This window comes from Acomys minous, assembly GCF_964271855.1.
Source record: "Acomys minous genome assembly, chromosome: 17".
NCBI classification, from domain to species: domain Eukaryota; kingdom Metazoa; phylum Chordata; class Mammalia; order Rodentia; family Muridae; genus Acomys; species Acomys minous.
In genome coordinates this window covers 59,812,706-59,833,064 of record NC_140500.1, presented here as the reverse complement: position 1 = coordinate 59,833,064, position 20,359 = coordinate 59,812,706, and the positions used below count along the sequence as shown (strand labels likewise).

The window sequence follows — 20,359 nt, the reverse complement described above, 5'->3', positions numbered from 1 at the left end:
TCTCTTTGTAACAGTCCTGGCTATCCTGGACTCACTTTTGTAGCTCAGGCTGGCCTCAAACTCATAGCAATCTACCTGACTCTGCCTCCTGAGTGCTGGGATTAAAGGTGTGTGCCTTTAATTGCGCACTCCCTTCCCCCACTTGACCATGTCTATGGTGTTGTGTTGGTGAGACTATGATTAAAGCTTCTGACATTACCAGGGAACATAATCTCACAGCAGACTCCCTGTTCTTCTGACTCTTACATTTTTCCCTTCCACTTCTTCTGATATGCTCCCCCAAACCTTAGGCATTGGAGTGTTTTCTAGATGTATCCATTGGAACTGAGCTGCACAATGTTCCCTTAGGTGCCAGGGTGTTTTGTAGATGAATCTATTGGGATTGGGCTCTGCAACTCTGCATTTTGATTGGTTGTGGTTTTCTGTAATGGCCTTGTCTGTTGCAAAAAGGCTCTTCCTTGATGAGGGTGAGGGGTGCACTTATCTAGAGGTATAAGGACAGATGTTTAGATTGTTGGTAGGGATAACAATGGTGCTGTAAAGTGGTCTTCAGTAACAGAGTACTTGGCTAGGTTTCCGGTATTAGACATAGTTTTCATCTTGTTGAGTAGGTCTCACGTCCAGTTAGAAGATGTGCATGCCACTATTGCACTGTTAGGCTTACTGTGCCAGGCTGTTTATTGTTGTGGTTCATAAGCATTATAGCTGGGTAGGACCGTTGGCTGCTTCTCTCTTAGGAAGCTTGCATGGCGCCTGTACCCTCTGGTACCTTTTGAGATCGTATTTCATTATGTAAGTCTGGTGAGTCCAAGTGTATACCAGGCTGGCCTCCAGCTCACAGAGATTGGTCTCTGCCTCCTGCCTCCTATTCCCTACCTCCTATGTGTGCTGTGGTAAAAGGCATGTGCCACCCCCCTTCCCCAAAGCCCATGGTGCGTTTATTCAAGTAATTCTTACTTTGCTCAAGTATGTCATTAGGGTATATGTATGCCAAATAAGCCACGAAATACTTTGAAGTAAAATGACAATATGGTGTTTTGAGAGACTATACCATGTAGCTGTAATTACACATTGTGTTCTATTACTATCCTTAATCTCTTGTACCTAACTTATACATTCAGCTGTCAAAAGTATGTGTGTATAGTAAAAACTATACCTATGGTTTTTTGCTGTGCATAGTTCCATCTACTAGAGATCTTTGAGTGTATACCACACAGAAAGGTGAGACTACGGGCTGTTTTTTTCCCTTGAGTATGATGTAAAATTTTAAGAGTAGGAGTAGCAAGTTCAATCTCATTTTATGTCATTGAAAGAATGTGGGTATATGGGAAGGGAACACAGAATCAGAGGCCCTTCTGAGGCTGTTGCAATGACCAAAACATAATTACAAAAAGGAAATGTAAATAGAAAAGGGTAATAAGCATTTATACTTAAGAATAAAAAGATTTTAATGTTTTTATTGTTGAACTCTATACGGTATTCTGTACTGTCTAAACTGACTTTTTTAGTTGAAGAATGTTAATATTCTATTCTAAATATATTTCCTTCTTAGAACAAAGACATGAAGAAGAAACCTTCAGACTCCAAGAAATCACTTGCATCTGCTTTAAAGTAAATGAATTGTGTTTTCATATGAAAAATTAATGTGTCTATATGTTAAATTAAAAATTTTAAGACTACCTCTTTACCCACTATGATTATAAAATTGTACATGAACTTAAATTTTCTTAAATTTAAATTCACTGAACTTAAAACACTTAAATTTTAGAAATTTATAGAACTTAGAACAACTTTTTAGTAGTTTTCTTTCTTTTCTTTTCTTTTTTAATAGAAAAGAGACAGACCCTTCAAAAACAAATGAAACTGTAACTTCAGCCTCTTCTGGTAAGTTGTAACTTTGTATGTAGACGTGAGAAGGCACCCTCAAACTTCAGTCCTTGATCGTCACTTGTTTAGCGGCAGCATCTCTTGTTGCTCACTGTCTGTATATTCCACACTAGCTACTGCATCCAGCTTTTCATGGGCCCTGGGGGCTGACTCAGAATCTCAAGTTTGTAAGATAAACAAACACTTTGTCAACACTAAGCCATCTCCCTAGACCAAATCTTTAACTTTTGAAACTCTCTCAAGCCAGACGTGGTGGTGCACGCCAGAGGCAGGAGGATCCCTGTGAGTTCGAAGCCAGCCTGGTCTACAAAGCAAGTCGAGGACAGCCAAGGCTACACAGAAAACCCTGTCTCAAAAAAAAAAACAAAAACAAAAACAAAAACTCACTCAAATGACTGCATTTTGTCAGTTCACCGGAAACTTCTTGCAAAATGGTGTTTGAAGACATTATTTACTGAGCCTTTAGTAGTAGCAACCCTTGACTGTCCTAGAACTCACTATGTAGTCCAGACTGGCCTCAAACTCACAGAGATCCTCCTTCCTCTGCCTCCCTAGTGCTGAGATTGAAGGTGTGAGCCACTACCATACCTGGTTTACAGAAACTGGGCACAGTAGCACACACCTATAATCCCAGCACTCAGGGAGGCAGAAACAGTCGGATCTACAAAGTGAGTCCAGGACAGCAAGACTATACAGAGAAACTCAGTCTCAAAAACAAACAAACAAAAACAAAAGAGTGAATTTGAGTTCTACCACAATGAAAGATGGCATCTTTTGCTACCAAGATAGGCTGATGACTTGGTAATGCTTTGTTAGTGTGGAAATAGAGGACACGCAACTCTCAATTAATATTAATGGAACTATTTGTACAGCCTTTCTAAGGGAAAGTTTAATATTATTAAATTTTACTAAATGAAAGAAGGGAGAAAATATAGGTGTTTACCTTTTTATGCATGTGTATATGTATGTGGAATCTTTTGACAACCACATGTCTCATCCTCAGGAGTAATGTCCTCCTCCTTTTAGACAGTGTTACTTGTTGACTTTGAAAACCAGTTAGCCTAGTTCCCAGGACTGGGATTATAATTATGTGTCACCATACTCAGGGTTTTATATAATTTTTGGGACTGTAACTTAGATCCTTATGTTTACGTGAGTCAATACATTACCAACTGAGGCCTTCCCCAACACTAAAAGTGTACATTTTGACTTAGTCAAATCCATATTTAAGAGTTTTTCTAAGTAATAAATCAAATCCCAGAACAGAAGGGATTGGAGGCTACAGTGCTCTTTGAAAATTATTCCAAGGTTAGCTCTTATCTAAACCTAAATATTGTTTACAGTATGTTATTGAAATACATTTTTCTAATTATTTTAGCCAAAACTGGACAAATAAAGCCATCTACAGTCAAAGTGAACAAATTTGCAGGTATGTTATTTTATATTGCCTCTTCGTGTCTTGTAATGCTGGGGATTGAATGCGTGGCGTTGTGTGTTCTAGGCAAGTACTCTACTATTGCGCTCCACTGCCTGTCCTGAAGGTACATTTTTATTAGGATTCTAGTCACTAACAAGTTTGCTGAAGAATTACATAGGGTTGTATTTCATGTGATAAAGTATGTATTAAATATATGTATATTAATTCTTGAGAATTATAGTCATTGAGAAGTCGAATAAGATTTAATACACAGTGCTCTAATATTAATTGTTAAAGATAAATAACAGTCAGGAACAGTCATAGGGGAGGGGAATAAGGGGAAAATGGGAGGGAGGGAAGAATGGGAGGATACAAGGGATGGGATAACCATTGAGATGTAACAAGAATAAATTAATAAAGGAAAAAAAATTAAAAAGATAAATAACAGGAGAAGTATTTCTGGGAATGAATAACTTAGCTATTTCCTTCCTTTCTCACTGATGACTTACTTTCTTTTTTATATAGTTGTCCAGATAAATGTACATGTAGTTTTTATAAGCTATAGTGGGTTTTTTGTTTTATTGTTGTTCAATACAGCATTCTATGTTTAGCGAATGGGCCCTGAACTTGCCATGTAGTCTAGGCTGGCCTCGAATCCTGATCCTCTGGCCTCAGCCTCCTGAGTGCTGGAATGACAGGTGTGCGCCATCATGCCTGGCTCACGGAAGTAGGTTTTTGAGTATCAAATGAGGTTGGTTCTTTTTTTCACTTTACCCTGGTATATTCCACTCTTCTCTATTCCTTCCTATTTCTGCTACCTATAGGTTATGTTAGAGATACTCAGGGTAGAGACCAGTATATTCAAATTGTCTTCACTGTGTTAAAAAGGGAAATCTCATTGTAACTGGTATTTTTGGAATTTTCATCTAGTAGCTTAAGTCTGTCTTCTGAGATAGACGGCCATAAACTTTTAGGAAATTTTTTGAAATTTTATTTGTTTAGCAAATAATTTTATTTAAAGTCTATGGGAATCACAAAAGGAGATCACTAGGCTGGGAACTAAAGCTGCCAGACATCCCTTACCTGCTGGGAATAAATGCTGGGCATTCTTTACTTAGATTTGTAGCATCCTCATATAAAGTGAATTTTCCATGATAATAACAGGTATACATAAAAAAAAATCTATTAACTGGTTTACAGAGGCTCAGTTTATTTCAGAATAGCAAACTTGTAAATTACTAAGAACTGACTAGTTTAAGTGCGAAACTCTAAGAATTGGTGCGTGATTTACCAATTATGAACAAGGATATATTCATACATTCTAAGATGTACAGTAAATGTCTGATATTGAAAAGGTTCAAATATATATATAGTTCAGTCTTACTGCAATATATATTTATATATGTATACACATATTCATATATACATATACACCTGCAATTAAGATTTTGAGACAGGGTCTTAACCTGTGTATCCCAGGATGGCTTGGAACTCCTAAGTAGACCAGGCTACCTCAAACTCAAGAGATCAGTGTGCCTCTGGCCTGTTGAGTGCTGGGATTAAAGGGTTGTGCCACACCTGGCTGTGATACAGTTTAATTTGTAAATTAAACACAATAAGAAATAAACAGTGAATTACCTGAAGTGGGGTTTCTTACTCTTTTATTTGTTTATTTATTTATTTATTTTTGAAAGAAAGCATGTTATGTTTTATGAGGATCACTGTAAGACCTCAAAGGTGTAGCATGCATGGCCTCCATATGGTAGGTTGTATGAAGCTGAAAGATGGAGTGTCCATTCCACGTCTCAGAATGACCACCCCCAATTTAAAATCCAGAAAGTAAACTCTATGAAAATTTCTATTTCATACTGGCTTGTTGAACTGTCTGAAGTTCAACAATTGGCAGTTCATTGTGAGTAGTTAAAACTTTGGATAGCAAAACTACAGATGATGAGAGAGCACTTGTTCTTTTTTCCTGTCTTTGAGTATAACGCGTAAGTGTAAATCATTTCTGTTTCCATGGATATTAATGGCTCTTTTCATATGATTTAATTTTTAAAATATAGTTGTAAATTTTGGTTAAAAAGTTGTAACAGTTAACAACCTTGTGGATCGGGTAGCATGGAGAAGTGCGTTGAATTAAGTAATGCCCAAGTTTTCAGTTTAACTTGTAATTCAGTTTCAGTGTAATAATAATTTTATTCTGGGCTGTTTTCTCTTTACTTTCTTCCTATAATTTTTATTGTTTGTTTTTTGACAATTTTACATATGTATAAAATGCATTATGTTCACTCTCTCCCATTTTTCTTCCACCGCTGTTGATATGTCTACCTTTTGCTTGTTTGTTTTTCAAGAAGGGTTTCTCTGTGTCCTGGAGCTTGCTCTGTAGACCAGGCTGGCCTCAGACTCAGAGAGATCTGCCTAGCTCTGCCTCCCAAGTGCTGGGATCAAAAGCATGCGCCACCACCACCCCAACTAAGTCCTTTCTTATATCCATGCTCTTTTGTTTTGGTTTGTCCTGTCCTTTCGAGCCTGATGGGCTCATCTTTGGGCAAACAACTGGTAACATTGTTTGAACCCACCTGTAACTGTTAGTTCCACAAGGAGGAATAGGGTCCTTTGATTCCCTTTCTGATTCATGGCTGACAAATGGCTGGCCCAGTCTTGTGAAGGCCCAGTAGAGGCAACATCGGCTGCTGTGGTACAGTGTTTAGAGTAGCCATCTCATACCCTAAAGACAGCATTTCACAGTCCTTCTCCCTGTCTTCTGGCTCTCACAGCCTTTGGATATCCTCTTCTACAGCTGGTACTGAGCCCTAGGTGGAGTGGTGCTATAAATGTCATCATTGCTTATTCTCATCATCTAATGAAGCCACGAATCTCTGTGTTTACCACCAGCCATTGCAAAGACTAGTTTTTCTGATTAAACATTTGTCTGTTGTATGAACATAAGTATTTATAAAGTAGTTTGGGGCCATGTTAGTTTAGCTACACAATATTTAGTTTTCCCTAGGCCCTAAAACCTCCTGATCATGAGGTTTTGCCCTGGTTTACAGTACCAGGTATAAATTTCCTGTGGAGGGTGCCTCAAATTCAACCAAAGAACAGTTGGCTTACTCTTGTAACACTCTTGCCACTGTTGTACCAGTAGGCACATCGTGCTTGTGAGTTTCATAGCTGGTAAAGACATTGATTCCTTTTCTCTGCAAGCAGCCTTCATAGTACCTTCTGGGCTAGGGGAACCTAGCCAGGAGGTAGAAACTTTCCAGCTCACTTCCAGCTTGAATTCTCTATTTTTTGTCATGAAGATGAGTGATGACTTTAGCTATAAGATCTTACCATCTAGTTATTGTGCGCAACCAAGAAGACCCAACAAGTGCCTCTATCATTTTGACAAGTTTTGGAGCCCCTTTGATCAACAGCTCACAATAAGCTATCCTATATCTGGCACTAGAGGGTTTATTTTGGTTTTGTTTTTTTAATAATAGAAAGGATTTTGTTTTTCTAACTTACAGCAATGATTATTGTGCTTATAAATAGCATTATCTTGGAAAGTAAGCAGCTGTTACAGATACATAGGTAAACTGAGTGATCAGAACAATTTAAATAATCGTATACAATTGGGACACTAGGTAGGAACAGTCTTTATGTGACCTTCATGTGGTTCTTAAATGCATGTCAATCAAGTGTGATCCAGGGAATCGTGCCTTTAGAGCCTCCGTGTACTTGGTTTTGGAACTAGTGAACACATGAGATTGCTTTGTGTCCTTGTACTTTGGATTTTAGCCTCTAGTTCATTCATATATTCAGAGAGAGGTATTGAAATTAAGTCCTACTTTGTAGTAACTGATAGATAACCCTCTCCTAAAGAAATAATCATTGCTTGATGTCCCAAAATATGGTAGCATTTTATGTTATTCTTAAATTGGTTTTAATGAGGTTCTTTGGAGACTGGTACTAGTTATGTATCAAGTAAAACAGTTTTGACTATAGCTTTTGTAATTTAGGGAAATCAGCGGGTTCTGTAAAATCTGCGGTTACGGTAGCTGCAAAAGGTAAAGCTTCTATCAAAACAGGTAAGACAACTGAGGGAGAGAGGATTATTAAATTAATTTTTAAAAATTTAAAGAATATATTATTGAAAGCAAGTTTAGAATTCATATAATAATTTCTAGTATCTGATAACATCTTGAAGAATTTCATAGTCTTCAGTATTTAAAATTTACAGTATAGGCTTTTTATTTGTTGGTACTTTGTTCTTTAACAGTATTTGCCATTAAAGATAATATTTCTGTACCCGTATGTGTTCTGTACCAATGTATATTATGGCTATGTGCTATGTATTCAACTATATAACTATGTGGTCTGACAGTAATATATTTATAGGCTTTTCTATCACTTTTCCCTTTAAATGTTTTAAAATTTCCCTGTTTCCCGCTTGTTATAACTGTCATGTCGCACTCCCTTACACAGCTTAAACAGTTTGTTTGGTGTTTGCTACTTTAAAGCAGATTACTTTCCCTGATAAAAAAGTGAAATGCTATTTAGCATACATGTTATACATTGACATTAGCATGGTCCTGTTAGTAGTATCTTTTTTAATAGTTTAATTCTAAGAAACCTTCATAGAAATTTCAAAATATATATTAATGAAACTAATTCAAGGCCAACAAAAATATGTCTCAAATTAAATTTGCTTTTGATTTATTGTAAAAATTTGAAAATAAATAATATATGTAATAAACTGCTATTCAGATAAGGTTGAGCTATTTGTTTCTGATATATTAATATGAAATATGCAAAATGAGTAGGCTATTAATCTTAGAATAATGGTTTAATTCTACTTTTAAAAGCCAAATCTGGAAAGAAGTCTCTAGAAGCTAAAAAGTCTGGGAATATCAAAAACAAAGACTCCAATAAACCCGTGACTGTACCAGGTAACCATGTACTATCACTCAGTGGCTTATTCTTTGGATCCTCTTGGTTTATACTCAAGATATATTTTGAAATTTTTCTCAAAAATTCTCAAAGGGAGGCTTGGGAAATGGCTTAGTTTTTAAAAAGTTGTTGGGTATGCAAGCATGAAAGCCTATATTTGGCTCCCAGCAACCCACATAAAAGCCAGGCATAGCACACACCTGTAATCCCAGTGCTGGGTTGGTGGGGACAGACAATGTAGGAAGTTCCTAGAGCTCATTAGCCAGCCAGTCTAGCTGAATGGATGATCTGTAGTGTCAATGAGACCCTATCTCAAAACATTAAGGCTTGAGAGCAATGGAGGTAGACATTTGATATTGACATCTGCCTTCCATATACATGACACAGGTGCACATGCCTACATGTACATACAGAGATCCATAAGCCTCAAAGGGATTATTTTGTTTTCCAAAGAGAGGTTTTACTTAGCATGAGAGAAATGAAGTGATGAAATTACTAGTTTAAATTCTAGTTCAGATTCATTAGTTTAATTTATTGGCATTTTCTTAGAAAATTAAAGTAGTCTATTTTGTGCAGCAAACTCTGAAACCAAGACTAGTATGGAAGATAAAGCCACTGGAAAGAGTGCTGAAGAAACAATTTCAGGTATGCCAGTAGATATTGTGTTTTGTGCTTTTCATTTATTTGTTTTTTGTTTTGTTTTGTTTGGGGGGGGGAGGGTTTCAGACAGGGTTTCTCTGTGTATCCTTAGCTGTCCTGGACTCACTTTGTAGACCAGGCTGGCCTCAAACTCATAGTAATTACCTGCCTCTGCCTCCCAAGTGCTAGGATTAAATGCGTGCACCACCACGCCTGGCTTGTGCTTATTATTTAAAGTTGAAAAAAGTATTTTTAAGAAGAGGTGCTTCTGATTGTATCATATGTTTTGTGTAAGTGTTGATTTTTCTAATACTAGGGTCAAATCCCAGTTCAAATTAAATATATTACAATCCAGATTTATACTCTGTGTCATTCTGAAGTTTTACTCTTGCGAGGAATAACCAAGATGTATTATTTAAAGGCTGGTGTCACAGGCGAACAAGGGCCTCTAAAATCAACTGAGCAAAGCTCCTATGGACTCATCAAGACTGAAGCAAGAAGCACAGGGCCTACTTGAGTCTGCACATGTCCTCTATGTATATGTTAGGCTTTCAGTTTAGTGCTTTTTGTGGGATTCCTGAGTGTGTGAGTGAGTGGGTCTTTGGTTCTTGTGTCTTTTGCTGGCTTCTTTTCCTTCTGTCCAAGTTTTGATGTGATGTTTTTTGTTTTATCTTACTTTATTGTGTTATGTTTTGTTGTTATCTCTTAGAAGCCTGTTCTTTTCTAATAAGAAACAGAAAGGGAGTAGGTCTAGTGGGGAGGGCCTGGAAGGAGTAGAGGGAAGGCAAACTATAATCAGGACATATTGAATGAGAAAATACTCTTAATAAAAGAGGAGAAAAGCTGATGTCACTTTCATACCTGTTCTCTACTTTTTCTTAGCCTATTGTCAGTGATATACATGTTCAAATAACTAATTTAAATTATTATGGAATAAAGTAGAATCTTGAAGATGATATGACGTTTAAAAATTGTGTTTTCATTATTTTTGGTATTAAGGTACTTTGGAGGCCACAGAAAATGAACCAGTGAACAAGGTCAGTTTTGGTATTTTACTTACATAGAATTCTCTGAGCAGCTGTATTTAACTTTTAGCATGGTGAAAGTTCTTAGTCATTTTCAACTCTTTAGATATGGTATTGGTTTAAAAACCTTGAATAAATGTGTGTGTTTATGAAGATTACTCTCCTGAGAACATGTTAGGCAAAGTGGGTTTGGGATAGATAACAATTTGTTGGAACTAGAAAAACAAATGGACTTTCTGATTTATTTAAAGGACATAAAATTCACTTTATTTTCCTATATGTTTAAGAGCATGCTAAATCTCATTCATCTGCATTTTATTGTTTGGAATTTGAGATTGTTCATATGTGACTCCTTTTTGTTTAATAATCTATTCAGTAAGAAATCACTAAATAAGCCAGGTGACACATGTCTTCAGCCCCAACACTTGGAGGCAGAAGCAGGCAGAGGTCTCTGAGTTCGAGGCCAGCCTGGTCCACAGACTGAGTTCCAAGAGAGCCAAGGCTACACAGAGAAGCCCTTCGTCTCAAAAAACCAAAAGAAAAGAAAAGAAACAAAGAAATCACTAAATAGTATATCTTACCTTAGGAAAGTATTTTTAAACATTGGTGTAGTAGGATCAGGGTAGTATACTAGCGTCCCCACAAAGCTCTTTAAAAGGAGACATGTGGGCTGGAGAGATGGCTCAGAGGTTAAGAGCACCTGCTCCTCCTCCAAAAGTCATGAGTTCAACTCCCAGCAACCACATGGTGGCTCACAACCATCTATAATGAGTTCTTGCGCCCTCTTCTGGCCTACAGGTGTACATGCAGGTGCAACACTGTATACATAATAAATATTTAAAAAGGAGACATGAATAAACAAGCATGAGAAACCTGTCTTGTGTGTGTGTGTGAAGCTGTGACTCTTTGCAGGTTTTCTTTTTTCCTTTCTTCCTTCTCTCCGTCCCTTCCTTTTTTTCTTTTCTTCCTACAATGGTCTACTTTCATAGGGGCTCTGTAATTTTCCTGCTGTCCACAAAAGGAAAAGCTAGCATAATGAGAATGAGAATTTAGAGAATAAGCAGATCTGGAACAAAATAAACCAGAAAAGTACTTATTCATTATGTAAGAATGAATAGATAAACTTAAAAATACTACCTAAAAGTGATTGTTGTTCAGGAAGACACACTGTTTTAAATGCTAGATGAGCACATCCCATTGTAAGGCACAGGCATGCATAAGAACGGTATGTGAAGGAAACAGTCAGAGTTATGAACCTCTATTTTAAAACAGTAAGCCAAGAGGAGATTGATTGACCTGCACTAGATGGCAGATGGTATGACTCTATTTATTCTGTGTAACTGAAAATGGTAAGATGTAAATCCTAAAGGTGTCACAGTTGCTCTTCTGTTGCTGTGGCTGAGGCACCGTGACCAAGGCAACTTATAAAAGGAAGTATTCCATGGGGGTTTCCTTAAGTTTCAGAGGGCTAGTCTATGAGCATCATGGTGGGAAGGATGACAGTTGGGGCAGGCCATAAGCAGCATGCATAGAGAGTGAGACTGGACCTGGAGTGAACCCCTCCAACCAGGCCACACCTCCTAATCTGCGGAATCAAACACTCAAATGTGTAAGCTTACAGGGGCCTTTCCCATTCAAACCACCACAGAAGGCGCTTAATTTGATTTATCTTGATAGCTCTTGATTTATCTTGCTTTCTTCAAATAATAAATGCAAATTAAATACTAATCATTTTCTTAATTTGTTTTGAAGGAAATGGAGGAAATGAACATAGTTTTTATTTCTAATTTGCCTAATAAAGGATATTCTACAGAAGAAATTTACAACTTAGCAAAACCATTTGGCTGTTTGAAGGATATTTTGATTTTATCATCTCATAAAAAGGTAAGAATTTATGATAACTGTTTCTATTATTTATAAGCACATTTTAATTACAACACTAATAAAAAATTACTAAAGAATAAAGGGACCATCCTAAAATTAAAGTCTTCTAAAACAAGGTCTTACTCAGGCTGGCTTCAAATTCTCTATCCCACTCTGGCTTTATAATCAGTCATTCTCACTCTCTGTCTCTTTCTCCCTGCCCCTCCCCTGCAGTCTCTCTTGGGGTGGAGGTGGTGGGAATTACACTTAGTGTGATGTACACACTGTACCTCTGAGCTATATCCCTTGCCCAACTAAAAGATTTCTCAAATGAAAAACATAAATATCTTCCATTTCAGTGTTATCTTAATGAAGTTTTTTTATTTTGTTTTTAAGATTTATTTATTTGCGAGGCTGGCGAGATGATTTAGCTTTTCCAGAGGACCAAGGTTTGATACGTAGGATCCAAAATGTAGCTCACCACAGCCTATAACTATAGTCCCAGTGGATTTGATGCTGTCTTCTGATCTCCAAGAGCATTACAAGCACACGTCACACAAACATATGTGCAGGCAATCCACTCACTCTATACACAAAATAATAATTGAAAAAAATTTAAAAATTTAAAAAAATTTTATGTGTGTATGGTTGTTGACATTTTGAGTCTAGAAACTGGTTAATACCCATTATATATCACTTGTAGGACAGCAAAAAGATTAATAAATACTAATAAAGGTCTGAAGAGATAGATGGCTTAGTGGTTAAGATCACTTGTTGTTCTTACAGAGGAAGAACCTAGATTTAGTTCACAGCTCTCACTTGGCAACTTAAAAGCTTGTCCACTTCCAAAAGATTCACTACCCTTTTCTAGCCAACATGGGTTCCTGCATGCATATGGTGTACATGAACTCATGTAAGTGAGCATACACACATATACACAAAAAAACTATTGTTTTTAAAACAGCTCAGCAAAATTTCTTGTTAATATGAATAATATAATAACCTTATAAGAGGAGAGATTTCTGGAAAGAATCTAAAATAAAAGTGTTAACTGTTTAGGCAGTGAGAAGTCTTTTGACTCAGTCAAGTTGGCAGTCACTCAAGTTTTAAGAATTGTAGAACACAAAACAGGACCAACAACCAGAGTGCTTACAGAACAATGAAGAGTACAAGTTGAGTTTGTGCAGGTTTAAATTAAATTAAGTATAATGGCTATATTGCTACTCAGTGGACTAGAGACTGTGGATTGCACACACTTTAAAAGCTGTGCAGCACAGTGTGTGGGAGTACAGCTTTTGGTTTTTTAATTATAATTTTATGTCTTTATTGTATGAATGTTTTGCCTCTATGTATGTTTGTTTGCCATGATATAAAATAAAGGTTACTTGAACACAGGTACTACATTTGACAAACTGTTAAAAATTGTCATTAAGTGACGAATGGTCAGATAATACAGTGTGGACTCACTGGATAAAGGGCTACTCATGTTCCAGGCAGTGTAACTGGAAATACCATTGGGAATGACAGTTTAAATCTAAGGAATTCTTAATTTAAATGTCTTAGCTCTTTAAAAAAATAATAAAGCAAAAATATCTGCTAATGTTAAGTAAGGTCTGGTTGCAATGAATAAGACAAATCAGTGCCTGATTGTAGTTCCAGTCCATCAAGGTGAAGTTCAGACCAGCTAGCATCCAGAATAAGATAATAAGAAATAGTATATATCATAAGTATTATAATATTTATCAAAAATAAATAAGCAAAAATCTCTTTTCAATGTCAATTTTAGAATATATTTTGGTTCTCTTTTTAATATTGCCTATCAATTCACTTATTTCTTGCTCACTATTATGGTATTTTAGCCTATGGACTTTGCTGTTCCTAAGACTTCAATTGTTTTCTTACTAAGTTTTTAAAGTCATTTGACTCTGAAGAATCAAATCTTTTCAGGAAGAATTAATTTTTTTCATTTATTTTTATTTTTAAAGGCATATATAGAAATAAACAAAAAATCTGCAGAGTCTATGGTAAAATTTTACACCTGCTTCCCGATATCCATGGATGGAAATCAGCTCTCCATAAGTATGGCTCCTGAGAATGTGGACATAAAAGATGAGGTATGTAATAGACTTAGACCATCATTTTCCCTAGCAGCTCTAACTGAAATCTTAAGATCCAATTTATTATTTTTGTTATCTCATTTTCTCTTTTGGGTCACATAACTGTTTTTAGGCTACAAAAGTCTCCTCTTCTTTTAGTGACCACTCGGCCCGCTCTTTGAGAAGGAATGCTTTAAAAAAAAAAATCTTTCTTGACTGCTACTCTCTGGCTGACAATCAAAACAGAATACTGGTGATTGTCTTTAATTTTTCCTCCTCATTTTTTACATTTGGTCACTCGGTAAACCTCTGTTTTAAGCATATGAAGCTTGTTCCCTGTTTCTCGTGTTTAATCTCTTAAAGCTACCAAATTAATAGAATAACTCTTTATGCTACTGTCAGTGTTGCTTTCAAGCAAACTTTGACCACAAAGCCATGAGACTACCATGAAATTTAAATCTGTCCAAATACAACCTCAACTGATGCAAAGTCATTTTAGTGTCTATGACCTAAAAGGAGATAGAATCTCATAGAAGCTTGGGGAAATGCAAATTTAGGCAACTGCCTCCCGATAGTCATCCTAACTTGCCAGCATTAGTGGCATCATTATACATGTCAGTAGTATCAAAGAGAAAAAGGTTAAGAACCATATTTTAAAGGGTCAGAACTTTTACTACTTATTTTACAGAATACTAGGCAATGCATGTCTGTGTATCATGACTGAGTATATGACTAAGACAGAGCTTTCACTTTCTGCTTTTGAATGTTTGGCTTTATAGGAAGCTCTCTTTACAACTTTGATTCAAGAAAGTGACCCAGAGGTGAGTTTTCACATTCAAATGCTTTTGTTTGTTGGTTTAATTGAAAGATTTGTTTTAGTTTTTAATTTTTTAAGAATTAAAGGAAACCCTAGTAGCAATTTTAGTACTGAGTTAACTAAGATATTAAACAGCTCTTCTTGGTAAAAATGAAAAAAGTCTCATAGTCCTTGATATGAACAATTCTTTTATATACTGAGGTGCATAATTAGTAGCCATATACATAATGTTCCATGTGAGGGTTATTTTATAAACATAGAAGAAATATTCATTGCTCAGATGTAAAATTAAGACCTTACTATTAGGCTGGTGGCTTGGCTCACCGATAAAGGGCTTTTAGGACACCTGATGCTCTGATTCAGTCCCCACATTGGAGGTAGGAAGACTGCTGTTTTCTTACACATAGTCATCTTCTTATTCTTGCCTCTATAATATTAAATTACTGCTAATCAATGATTTACTGTAGTTTGATGCTTATCTGTTTGTTTTTTTACATTGTCACAAAAAACAACAACTCCCGACAAAATACAGGCAAATATTGACAAAATTTACAACCGATTTGTACATGTTGACAATTTACCTGAAGATGGACTTCAGTGTGTGTTGTGTGTTGGGCATCAGTTTGGAAAGGTGGATCGCTATATGTTCATGAGTAACAAAAACAAGGTAATTAAACTCTGTCTTCTCACAGTCTGTAGCTTCTAACTTGGCTTTTCAGTTGAAGCACCTATAAACATTATTCAGCCACTAAACAGAAGTATAGCAGACTAGGACAATTTCTTCTGGATTGTGATTTAAAAAAACAAAAACAACTCTTAATTTTAAGGAGAAATAAGGTTCACAGAGAGAACAAAGTAATAATAGTGTAAAGAGCTGGAAAGCTAGCTGGGCATGATGGTGCACGCCTTTAATCCCAGCTTTCAGGAGGCAGAGGCAGGTGGGTCCCTGTGAGTTGGAGGACAGCCAAGGCTACACAGAGAAACCCTGTCTCAAAAAACACACAAAAAAAAACAAAGAAGGGCTGGAAAGGTTATATACATAAAATATGACCAACAAAGCTCTTTTACCATTATAAATGAAGGGCTTGATATGGGTGTGTGTGTGTGTGTGTGTGTGTGTGTGTGTGTGTGTGTGTGTGTATGTATTTGAGTTTTCTTCCCTACATTGTCTCAAAAAGAAAAAAAAAACCTCTCAAAAAATATAGGTAAATTTTGATTATATATATATTTTTTTCTTTTAAATCTCCCTATAATTGTAAAACACAAATATAGATCTGTCAACTTTATTTCATGATTTGGCTTCTCTACTTAAATTTACAAACCAAAACTATTGATATATTTATATTTAATTTGCCTTCTATATTTAGTATGTATTTCTGCTGCATATCTATTAAAATTAGTTTTCTTTGATGGAGACAGGCTTCTTTTGTGTAGCCTATCTAATCATTAACTTTATACACTATAGTTTCTACGGTCTGTATTTCTGTGGTTTCAAGTAACACTACTATGCCTAATTGAAAAACTTAGATTTTTTTCAGTAGTATATTTCTATAAAGGACAATGCTTTGCATCAGTTACTTTATTATTGCAAAGTAATAATGATTCATTTTATAAGTATATTACAATTATGTGGTGGTATATTAGTGACCATAACTTCCTCTTAAGAAGTATATGTAAGTAACAGCCAGCTACTGAATTTCTTCAGTATATTTTGAACTGATGAGTATAGAGGCAGGTGTAGATAGGCTGGGAAAGCAGGACACAGGTGCCACACAAGCATTTTAAACTTTTAAAACTTTGCACATTAGACCTTGTGGAGGTTTGTTGTATGGTTTTTACATTTGGGTTTTCTTCTTTTTTCCTTTAGTTGATAGGTTGGGGGTGTTGGTGTGTATGTGTTTTAATTTTTCTGTGGATGTGTGTACACACCCTACAGAAGGATAGAAAAGGATGTCGGATCCCCTGGAGCTAGAATTACAGGAAGTTATGAGCTTCCCAGTGTGGGTGCTGGGAACTGAACTTAGGTCTTCTGGGAGAGCAGTAACTCCTAAGCCATCTCTCCTCTGTTTTAAAGAATGGAAGAATTTAAAATATCCTTTTGTTTTGCCTAGCATTTTACCATTTTAACCTTCGGTGTCAGTTCAGTTGATTTAAGCACATTTACATTGCGCAGCTATCACTACCATCTAATTCCATAAACTTTTCCTATTTTCTCAGAGTGACACTTAAACAATACCTTAACACCCACTCCCAGCTCATTCGACTGACACTTTCTGTCTGTTTCTATAAATAAGAATGAAACAGATGCCATATTGCAGTTGAATTGAATACACTGTTTTGCAATTAGCTTGTTTCACTTGGTATATGTTCCAGGCTCCTTGATGTAGCATCTATCAGAATTTCTGTTTTAAGGCTAAACAGCATTCTGTTGTGTACTTAAACTGCATTTCTAAAATCCATTTGCCAGTTGGTAGATCTGTTAGATCTCTTCTTTTAATTGTTATGTCTAATATTTCTTGAAATGTGAATAAATAAATGTTTGGATCCTCAGTTTTAGTTCTTCTGGGGATTACTAAAAAGTGGAATTTGCTAGATAATATTCCAGTTCTACTTGTAATTTTTAAATTCATATTTTAAAAAATATATTTTCTAAAGGTGATTCTTCAATTAGAAAGTCCTGAATCAGCTCTGACAATGTACAGTTTTCTGAAACAAAATCCACAAAACATAGGTGACCATGTGTTGACCTGCACATTATCTCCAAAGATGGACTCAGAGGTAAGTGCTTTTTTAAAAAAATTTCATTTTAAAACCCTTTGCCATATTAAAAGTTCAAAGGGCTGGGGCTGGAGAAATGGTTCAGCAGTCAAGTGCATTGGCTTCTCGCAGAGGACCCAGGTTTGATATTTCGTACCCATGTGACGGCTCACAACCTGTGGCTGCACACGCCTTTAATCCCAGCACTTGAGAGGCAAAGGCAGGTGGATCTCTTAAGTTTGAAGCCAACCTGTTCTACAGAGTGAGTTCAAGGATAGACAGGGCTACACAGAGAAACCTTGTCTCAAAAAACCCAGTAACAAACACAATTTTTTTTTGTTTTATTTTTTATTTAGTAGGAAGTGTATAAGAAAGCAATTTTTACATATTCTTGGTTTACATAGTTGTACAGTAGAATAAATATAGAAAAGCAACAAACACATCTTTAAAAGAAATTCAGAGTTGTGGTTTTTTTCTAATAGTTCCATTGTATTTTTGTAGCAGGGGTAAATAATAGGACCTTATATTTAGTATCTGTGCTTTTTCCTAATCTTTCCAAACGTGCTGTGAAGACAAATGAAGATAAAAAGAATTACAAAGTCAGATATGGAGCCCATGCCTGTAGTCCCAACACTTCTGAGGGGGCACTATTGGGAGTTCAGGGTTAGCTTGGCCTACATGAAACCCTACCTCAGCCCACAAAACTCCACATAACGACACACGTGGCATGGGGATCTCTGTGAGTTCAAGGCTAGCCTGATCTGCAAGGGGAGTCCAGAACAGCCAAGGCTACACAGAGAAACCGTATCTTGAAAGAGAGAAACAGGGACAGACAGACAGACAGACAGAATAAATGGTGAATTATGTTTATTAAAATGTTGTTATAATTCCCTGTAGAAGTCATTTGGAAGATTTAGAAAATAGGAAGGTAAGCTGTATGAATCTGTGAAGAAGATATTTTACACAGATGGGCAAGGGCAAAGACCTTAAGTATACATTTGGTGGTTGAAGAATTTTTGGGCCAGCAAGCTAGCTCAATAAAGACACTTTACCCCTAAGCCTGACCACCTGAGTTTAGTTCCTGGGGTGCATTCCCAGGCAAGTTGTTCTCTCACCTCCACACATGTAAATATATAAAACACTCAAAAAATTAAAAGAAGAGTTTCTTTTTTAGTTTTTCAAGACAGGGTTTCTCTGTGTAGCCTTGGCTGTCCTGGATTCACTTTGTAACCAAGCTGTTTCAAACTCACGGCAGTCCTCCTGCCTCTCCCTCCCCAAGTGCTGAGACTGCAGGTACACACCACTACGCCTAGCTAGAAGAATTTCAAAGAAGCATCAATAGTCCTACTTTGAAAATCATTTAAGAGTATGTGTGTGTGTGTATGTGTGTGTGTGTTGTGTGTGTGTGTGTGTTTAATCTAAAAGCTATTATTTTTTAACATGTTATTAATCCTTTGAGAATTTCTCAAAATTTGTCTTGGTCACATTCACTTTGTTTCTTCTCTCAACTCCTTCCAGATTGACTCCAACCTTCCTACTGTCCCCACAACCTTGTCCTTAAAAAAAAAAAAAAAAAAAGATACTAGCTTTGACTTTTTAAATAACCCATTGAGTCCTTCATTTTGATGCTCCATTACAGTTGCTTTTGGGTCGGTGGGGGCGGGGGTTAGATAATATGTAAAGGTTATTGCTGTAGCATTTTTAGGGATGTGTGTGTCTGTTTATGTGTGTACATCTGTGTAAAGGTCAGAGGTAGATGCTGGGTGTCTACCTTCTCCACCTTTTATTTTTTTGACACAGGTTGCCTCACTGAGCTAGAGCTCACTGTTTGAGTTAGACTGGCTGACCAGCAAGACCCAGGGGTCCTACTGTCTCTACCCAGCAAGCACTGAGATTATGAACATGTTACTGATCCCCAATTTTTTAAAATGGATGCTGGGAGTCTGAACTCAACTTCCTTATGCTTGCATGATATGCACTTTACCAATTTAGCCATCATCCTCACTTGTAGGTGTTTAAATAGGAATGTTTATATTGTTCTGAAGATTACATTAAGTTGACCAGGTTGGTCTTCCTATTTTTTACCCCTTTTCTTTCTTTCTTTCTTTTTTTCTTTTTGAGACAGGGTTTCTCTGTGTAACCTTGGCTGTCTTGGACTCACTTTGTAGACCAGGCTGGCCTCTGCCTCCCGAGTGCTGGGATTAAAAGCATGTACCAGCACCAGGCTGGTCTTGAGTTCCTGATTTCAAGGGGTCCACCTGTTCTAGCCCTCTAAGTAGCTAGGATTATAGGCCTGCTGCAGCATGCCCAACTTTGTGGGATGCTTTGTAAAAAGTTTTCCTTATAAAGACAAATATTTAAAAATACATCTACAAGGAAGATGTTTATGTCATATTTATTGGTTGTACTCTAAGCAACAGATGTTATTTTTTGGCTTTTACCATTTACAAAAGTTTCTCATCTCTGTCAACATCTCATAAATTGGTAAGTTGACTTACTCTGGTGTAACCTAACAGTTTTAACGAAAAAAAAAAATCTGCAACTTAAGTTATGTGTATATAGAAAACTAACTCCCTTATTTTTAAAAGGCAGCCTACATTTTACTTTTGTTATCCATATTTTACCTGAAAATATTTAGGTAGTAGATTTATTACTGAAAATCTAGTATAACTTCCTAATAAAATGTGAATTATATTGTAGGCTCAAAAAGAGAATGACCCAGAGCTGGGAAAAGAAAGGTATGTTGCTTTACATTGCTTCCTTCCATTCTCATATACTGAAAGTTACCACCTTACTTGTTCCTTTTATATTTTTACTTTTGGGTTCTGTTTAGCCTTAAGGGTTGTTTTGGTTGGTGGCTATATTTAATCTCATTCAAGTATTTATTGACTGTTGAGAGAAACTGCATGGATAAACCATT

The 20,359-nt window shown here is 36.4% G+C and overlaps 1 protein-coding gene across 15 annotated transcripts in view; it reads left to right on the top strand.

Annotated features, from left to right (window-relative positions):
- Positions 1-20,359, top strand: part of ZNF638 (zinc finger protein 638) — a 100,715-nt gene that overhangs the window by 65,011 nt on the left and 15,345 nt on the right. For 8 of the 15 annotated variants that reach the window (XM_084765350.1, XM_084765343.1, XM_084765344.1 and 5 more), the window contains 13 exons: positions 1,553-1,611; positions 1,832-1,884; positions 3,266-3,316; positions 7,312-7,380; positions 8,158-8,241; positions 8,819-8,887; positions 9,881-9,918; positions 11,659-11,790; positions 13,755-13,883; positions 14,645-14,686; positions 15,215-15,349; positions 17,338-17,460; positions 20,140-20,177. In XM_084765350.1, the coding sequence (XP_084621476.1) occupies positions 1,553-1,611; positions 1,832-1,884; positions 3,266-3,316; positions 7,312-7,380; positions 8,158-8,241; positions 8,819-8,887; positions 9,881-9,918; positions 11,659-11,790; positions 13,755-13,883; positions 14,645-14,686; positions 15,215-15,349; positions 17,338-17,460; positions 20,140-20,177 (1,022 nt within the window). The remainder of the gene's footprint in view (positions 1-1,552; positions 1,612-1,831; positions 1,885-3,265; positions 3,317-7,311; positions 7,381-8,157; positions 8,242-8,818; positions 8,888-9,880; positions 9,919-11,658; positions 11,791-13,754; positions 13,884-14,644; positions 14,687-15,214; positions 15,350-17,337; positions 17,461-20,139; positions 20,178-20,359) is intronic. The other 7 variants (XM_084765351.1, XM_084765355.1, XM_084765357.1 and 4 more) reach the window with 3 other exon arrangements.